General features: G+C 35.0%; 1 protein-coding gene across 1 annotated transcript; it reads right to left on the reverse strand.

Annotated features, from left to right (window-relative positions):
* Window positions 1–205: 205 nt before the first annotated feature.
* On the reverse strand, window positions 206–6765 carry LOC136824304 (betaine--homocysteine S-methyltransferase 1-like). Its single transcript, XM_067080469.1, has 9 exons — window positions 6683–6765; window positions 6303–6441; window positions 5975–6096; window positions 4818–5009; window positions 3862–4009; window positions 2744–2926; window positions 1639–1769; window positions 744–841; window positions 206–471 (listed from the first exon to the last, which is right to left on the reverse strand). The coding sequence occupies exons 1-9, from the start codon at window positions 6692–6694 to the stop codon at window positions 399–401; spliced, it is 1098 nt and encodes a 365-aa protein (XP_066936570.1). The 5' UTR covers window positions 6695–6765; the 3' UTR covers window positions 206–398.
* Between the last annotated feature and the right edge of the window lie 731 nt (window positions 6766–7496).

Genomic DNA, 7496 nt, shown 5'->3' on the forward strand with positions numbered 1-7496 from the left:
AAAAATGAACCTTCACCCCTATCCTGTCTGCTAAATTTTACAGAATAGAAAAATTCAAACTGGTCTTTATTTTATTAAACTTTGAAAGGACCCCAGTATCAAAACGTACGTGGTACGTCTCTCGGCCTGTATATATGACGTACGTGGTACGTCTCTCGGCGGCTAAAGGTTAATGAATAATAATATCATGTATATTTATTTATTCTTTTGTATATTTATTTATTTAATCAAAAATATAAAGATATATCTTGCCTCATTTTGGAGACTACTACAACTTATTTCTAATTAATTTTGTTAAAAATGTTTATTTATTTATACAAGTTTTATTGAGACGGTCACCTTGGTTAAGTGTGTCAAAGCAAAGCAAGTGTCGACCATAAATGAATTTATATTTAGTTCTATCCAGCTTCCTCGATCAAAGTCTTGTACCCCGATCTTGGCACCAGATTCATCCAGTAATCTTTGGAGCTCCTTTATAAAAAACAAAAAAATACTGCATTAGGTAAGTTCGTAGATTCATTTTTTTCTCTTCGATCTGGTTCTTAAAATTTAAACCCCGTGCTTTTTCAATATTTGTCAACCCAGGGGGGGCTAAATTAGAAGAATCTACCACCTTGTTTGATATTGATCTAGAAGAGTCGGGGTCATTAAAATTCGTACACATTTTTTCCGTCATAAAAAAATCCAGGAAGGAAGTAATAAAAGTTTGATAAAGTCGTCCCAAAACCAGGAGATCTATTAACCTTATTTTGTTGATGTGTTCATTCTCGTGATGGATCAAGGTTGAAGCATCTACACAGCGGCTGTTCGGCGGCAACCTTCCTCCGCGTTCGTTACGTAACTGAAAAATAGATAATCATGAATTCTAAGGGAGGCGAAAATTTAACAAAATGTAGTGGTTCCGGATGCAGGCGAAGGAAAAAAGCTCTCATGTTACCGACCGGAAAAAATGTTAGCTATTGATAACTTAAGATCATTGAAATAGAACTTTAAAGATAACTTTCATGTACAAACAGTATGAAGTAAACCCTGAATACTGATGTATCAACTACTAATGAAGTCTGCGGCGGGGTCAGAAAATTATTATTTTTTCACCCTGCCGGTTTCCGGAAACACTACATTTTTTTATTTTCGCCGGACTTTACTCTTGTCTCCCGAATAGACGGGAGGGGGGGGGGGAATAAGTAGGGGGGGAGGTAGGAAAATTTTCTAAATTCTAATAAGCGGGGGGGGGGGGGTGGAATTAGAGTGGGGTAATTTGAAGGCAGAATTTTTTTTAACTGATATCAATTTCAACAAAAAAAAATCTACACTGTAATAAAATATTGAATTATTCCAATTTGATTATCGGGGAGGAGGTCTTAATAAGAGCTTAATTGATAAGAGATTAATTTACTGTTACATTTTCACCCAAAGGAGCAACAAACGGGCAAAGGTTTTCAAGAAAATGCAACGTAAGGATTGATTTTTCGCCCAGATTTACGATTTCAAAGGCTCAATTTAGGGCCGCGCATACGGTCGTTTCTAAATCGATTTCTATTACTATACTATTCGATAATAAAAATTTCCCAGCTACATTACATACATGTTTAGAGTGATTCTGGTGAGGAGTAATTTGCTTTAGCTCTCCCAACTTACCTCTTCAGCTAAAGCTCGAATATGGTAAGGCTCAAAACCACAGCAACCACCAATGTAACGTATTCCATTATCGTAAGCTTTACGTGCGTATTTTTGTGCATCCCAACGTGTTATCAAACGGTTCTCGAAAGCTAGGAGAGAATAACAAGATTCTTTAAAAGTCTAACATTAGGGACTTTTTAACAGTAAGATTTTAGCTATTTCAATATTCTCTCATAGCAAAATATATAATACTAGAGGGCGAATTTTTAATGTAATCTTAAATCGCACCATCGCACCCTTTTAAATTGGCAGAGATTTATTTTTAAGACTGGTTTCTAAACGAACATGTCTGGGATAAAAATTTTCCTTAAGTTAAGCGATATACAGTGATAGGTCTTGGTCACTAGAACTTATGGTTGGAATTTTATCAAGCCGTTATTTTGATCAAAACACTTTCCTGATGTGCAACTCAACTACAACTAACTAATTTTTATGTGTGACTAAACTACAAAAACATGAGTAACAAAATAACATAAGAAACTAGGAGGTAAGCCTTAGGATTTTCAAACGATGGCAACGACGTCAAAACAACTAAAGTCTGCCTCAATATAATCTCCAGCGGAGATAAAAAAAGGATGTAACTTTTGATAGAATTCGAATGAAATGACGGTTATGTTTTTGTTGAAAAGACTATATAAGCATATTATAAAGCAGAATAACAGAATAACTTTAAAAATCTTTAGAAAATGAAGATTTAACAATTTATATTTGGTATGACTGTGGTGATTTTCTATATTTCATAGGTTCAATTAGAACATACGAATTATACTCTCGGGTACCTAATAGCCAGGGGGGGTTGAAATAAGCAGGGGGGAGGTTGGAAAACATCACAAAACTTGATAAGCGGGGGAATAAAAATCTCCTGGGTGAAAAAATTTTAAAAAGGAGGCTGATACAGTAGAATTAAGACAAAAGAGGGAACTTTCAAAAACATTTTCCCAAAAACTAATAAGCGGGGGGGAGGGGTTTAATAAGAATATCCTAGGTGGAAGATTTTCAACAAAATAATTAGTGGGGGAGACGGCTATTAGGTAGCCGAGAAAAATGATAAAAGGATACACACCGAGTGGGCATTCTGGTAATCCAATAAATCCGATTCTATCTGCGTCAGCTGTCCGGTAAGCGATTGGTTGCACCATGTAATGACATTTCATCCCAGCTTTTTCCACAGCTTTTTTCATCCGAATAGTGGTATCAACGCAAGTGTCTGGATCAAATCGGCAGTTCACCCCGATGATGTCACAACCTAAAATAGAATCGATTATTTAGAACTGATACGGAACATACCAAAAGTCAATTAATTTCTGGACTTAAAGGAATTCTTTCTTTTTTTAGCTATGCAATCCATTTTAAACATTCGACAATGCCAAAATAAGATGACATTCTAATCGGACAATTAAAAAAAAGTCTTTCCCATTCCGTTTTATTCCAATATAAAGTAATCGATCTAGTAACTAATTTAAAATACCCCTGTCTCACAACCCCAATGGAACTTTTTCCTCAGTGAGCAGCAGTGAGGATAAAAATTCTAATTGAAATCCCGATAGGGATAGAAATTCTATCGTTCCAGGTTTAAATAATCCAGTGGGGATGGTTTTGAAGTGCAATTTTTTAAAAATTGATTTTCAAGTTGGGATAAAATCAAAGTCAGTTTCCCAGTGGGCTAAAAAATCAAAAGGCTGGCATTCCAGGATATTTTCACACCGAAGAAGAAATTTTTGCCAAATTTTTCACCAATGGGGCTGGGGTCCCAGCGGCTCTGTGACACAGGGGTGTTTTAAACGAGCTTATTTAAGGAGAATTTTGCCGAAATTCTCTAAAATTAAGAAATAGCTACCTTGCAAAAATAATATCCTTACCTATTTTAAGCTCGTATAATGGTTTTCCAAAATAACCCCTAATTTGTTCAAATCAATTTTTAGCAAAAATAAACCTGACATTACTAAAATTAGTTCTCACCCTATCAAAAAATACTGCCGCGAAATTCTCTTAGGAATTTTTCCCGCCTCACCAAGCTTTGTGTCTTTAGGACTGTTCATATAGATGTGACTTGACTAGATAGATGAATAACGAGAAATTTGAAAGAAATAGATAATGTTGCGTTCAGGAATCCATTTTGTCTCCTCGCCGGGCTATATATCCTTCATTCATGCGCTGCACTTGATTTAAATGTAACCGTACCTGCTTTGGCCAGCCTGACAGCAACTTCTTCAACAGAAACATCCTTAAAATCCCCAAGTGGTCCAATACACATTGAGATTGAGATTGGAATGTTTGTCTTTTTCATAACTTCACACGCCCATTCTGCTTCTTCAACACAACTAACGTACTGAAAAAGAGAAAATTAATAACAAGTTAATCTTTCGAGTATCCTTGAATTTTGGGACCTTCAAATCTCAAAATTGCTTTTGAATTGAAAGTTCAACAAGAATAGAAATTGGTAATATAAAACATTTTCCAAAATTTTAGTTTGGTCACGTGGTCGGTAGTTTCCATACCGGTCAGTATTTTACCTAAAATACTTACTTTCAGCATTCAGCCATTGGTTCATTTTCGCCGAAATTGACCATACGCTTTTACGCCCCCTTTTAGTATCAATACTCTACATTTGCGAGGATTTCAAGTCAATAGGCACGCATTTTCCATTGGTTTGTTTTCGCCGGGATTTCGACCATACGCTTTTATTACGCCCCCTTTTACTATCGATATTTCAAGTCAATTGGCGCACACTTTCCATTGAGTGAATATTTTAAAAGTTATGAAAAATTCTTGTTTAGGGTAAAATTATCAATTCTGAATTTTTATCATACATTTACTTTCTTTGAATAAACCCACTGACCTTGGGGGGGGGGGGGGTTGGAGAAAAAAGTGGTCTCTGTATACTTACATCAGAATGTTAGGTTAAGTAGGGTTAATAATTCTTATTTAAACAATGAAAATTATCCAGCGCAAAGCCGATATTGCCAGACACACATCTTTAAAACTAGTAAATGTCTTCAAAGCATAAATAACGGACCCTCATCAGCGGCAGGTCCCCTACCCAATTTTTCTTAAGTGCACCTCCTTGTTGAGACTAATCAATACCATGTGATATGATTTTTCAAGCTGCAATAAAATAAAGTTCAATTGTAACTAACCTCAGCCATGAGTAAATCTCCATCCCAATTTTCAAAGATGTCAATTTGTTGTTGAAATTCCTTCTGCACTTTTTCTTTGCTTTCACCTGCAGCGTACGAGCGCGTCGTGCTGATAGGGAGACCGATTAATTTGTTGTGCTTCTTGGCTACTTCAGTTGCTAATCGGCAGCCGGCATCATTTACTTCCTTTGCCTACAAAAATGGAAAAAATACCATTTTGAGTTTTTGGGTTAAGACTTTTCTAATTACAGTTTTTATAGAAATTTTTAAAGCAATCAAAGTTAATGCTACCATGTGTAAATCATCCCCAAGGGAACTAGTTTAGTTACGTTGACATGGTTTTTACGTGATTGCAAAAACAGTCTGCTTTAGAACTTCTATTATTCAAATTTTTCTATCATTCAATCCAATTCTTAGGTCGTGTTCACACTACAGACCTACCTTAATAAAAATGTAGTTAGGAGAATCTTTTGTTGACTACAATACAGAACGTGCATTTAACAAAGAGTCGAACACGTAGTATTGTAATTTTTAATCGATCTTCCTTAATTAAGAGTCGTAAGCTCTATTGTCTTAAGGGTAGGGTAGAGGCTTCCCTTAAAACAAAAGATTTTATTAAGGAAGCATAAACAAAGAATGCGTGCAGTGAACAAAAAGTTTTACGATTTCAAAACGAATGAACGGAGGAAAAAATTAGAAATAGTGCAAACGGTGTTGTTGATGTGTAAGATGAATGCAGTTAATGAGTAAAACCATTAGAACAAATATGTTTCCGGATTTCAAGTGATGTATGGATACCAATATCAAACAATCACAGGTGAAATCGAAACTCTCAATAAAAAATCAACCAATGAGAAGCCTAAAGCAAAATCAATTACCGTGTTATAATAGATCTCGTGAACCTACAAAGAACTGTAATAAACCAGTGTATTCATCCATCATAAATCTCTTTGTTTAACTTTGATAGATTTAATTAAGTAAACTTTCCAGTGTGAACGCGCCCTTAGTCTCTGTCAAAGGAAAACCCTTGTAAAATACTTTCTTATAATTCGAATCTTTCTGTAAATCGAACAAATTAGACTCCCCGTTCGAGTTCGAATTAGCGAGACTTAACTAACTTGAAAAATGAATTACAAAAAAGATGAATGATAACATACGCAAAGTAAAGGTCTTCCATCTTTTCTTCGTGCGAAATTCAAATTATCGTCTGTTCCGTTAAAAACAAAAGCTTGGAGAATGTCGGCTCCACAAAGAGCGTAATCGGTGTGACACTGAGAAACTGAAATTAAAACAGTCGACGATATCATGTTAGCCATTTATACCTTAAGAATCACATGTAAAGATTACTTTGAAAATATAACCTGTGACCGTTTAAAGTCCTTGGTGTACAAAGGCAGGTGTAGAGTACGGGAACTGGGAGTCTCTGAAAGGGTGAAAAAATCAAATCAAATCTCAGTCTGAATTTGAATTTGATTATTTTCTTACCTGCTTCAGGGTATTCGACAACGCATTCAGGCGTCCATTCTCCGGGCGTCACATAGCCCCGCCTTTCAAGGGCGTATGTGTAACCTCCATCTCCGATTATGCATTCGCCTGCATCCAACATGTCAAGAATTTTTCGATTCTGAAAAAATAAAAAGAACTTTCCTTGGTCGATTTTTTGCCAAACGTACGGAATCGTCTATGCAACCGGTAAAACTCGCCTGGCTTTTCTAGAAAAACAAATTACTTTCGGTGTTGAGGGTGGTCCGAGAAAAATAAATCAATATTTCAGTGTTTGCTCTTACTCCTAGAGAAGGACCGAGCTCAAAGATTGACATACTCAAAAAATAATAGGTTTTGTTGAACAATATAAATTTACTTACATTTTTAGCCATTTTGAGTGCGCCTTTAATAATAAAATTCAAATTCCAAAATTTCGACTGCTCTTATATATACTGTTTAGCCTGAATGAAGATAAAATTAAATTTCAGAATTTTTTTATTTATTTATTCCCATATAAAAATGTTCGATTCACACATCAATAAAAAATTTCCGTAAAAAAGAAAATTATTCAAAAAGTTATTGAAGATTCTGTAAGTTAAAATTGGCAGTTGTTTTTTCATGAATAATCTATGACAATAACATTTGATATGAGAACAGTCGCAACTGAAATTTATTCGTTGCTATGAAAAAGAGCTAGAATGTCTTAACACATTGGCAACTTCGTACAACAAAAATTTACTTTAACCATATAATCTCAATGTACAAAGCTTTTCACAAGAGTTTCACAAATTTTATAAAGACAATATTTCACCAGGTGTTTAAAGAGATTGTTTGGTCACTTTTTATACTGGAGAAATTGTTGGAAATTACCCTAAAATTACACTTTTCTAAAATGAGAAAAATAAAATTAAAAAGTCCTGCATTCTTAATAATCTGGAGCTCTCATCTCAAGTAAAAAAGTTTTTCAACTCTTTTTAAAGCCTTGCCTCTTTTCGCTAGGTAAACCAACCATTCTAGCGTAAAACGAAGTTTAGCTGAAAAAGTATGTCGACCAGTCATTCTCATCCGAGCCCATCTCAATTGGTATTTAAGAACTTAATCCCAGAGTGTACTTTGATTTGACTTTGATTACTTAAATTAAAAGCAGCACTGCGTCATGAGATACGACTGTACAATAATTAATTTTACTGAAAT

The sequence above is a fragment of the Clytia hemisphaerica genome, unplaced genomic scaffold (assembly GCF_902728285.1).
Source record: "Clytia hemisphaerica strain Z4C2 unplaced genomic scaffold, Clytia hemisphaerica genome assembly, whole genome shotgun sequence".
NCBI classification, from domain to species: Eukaryota; Metazoa; Cnidaria; class Hydrozoa; order Leptothecata; family Clytiidae; genus Clytia; species Clytia hemisphaerica.

Bases quoted from the DNA above. Each gene is read 5' to 3' on its own strand.
- LOC136824304 (XM_067080469.1), bottom strand. The intron at 5,010-5,974 runs GTATGTTATCAT...CCATTTTTGTAG, and splicing joins ATGGAAGACCTTTACTTTGC to GCAAAGGAAGTAAATGATGC. The intron at 1,770-2,743 runs GTGTGTATCCTT...ATTCTCTCCTAG, and splicing joins ATTACCAGAATGCCCACTCG to CTTTCGAGAACCGTTTGATA.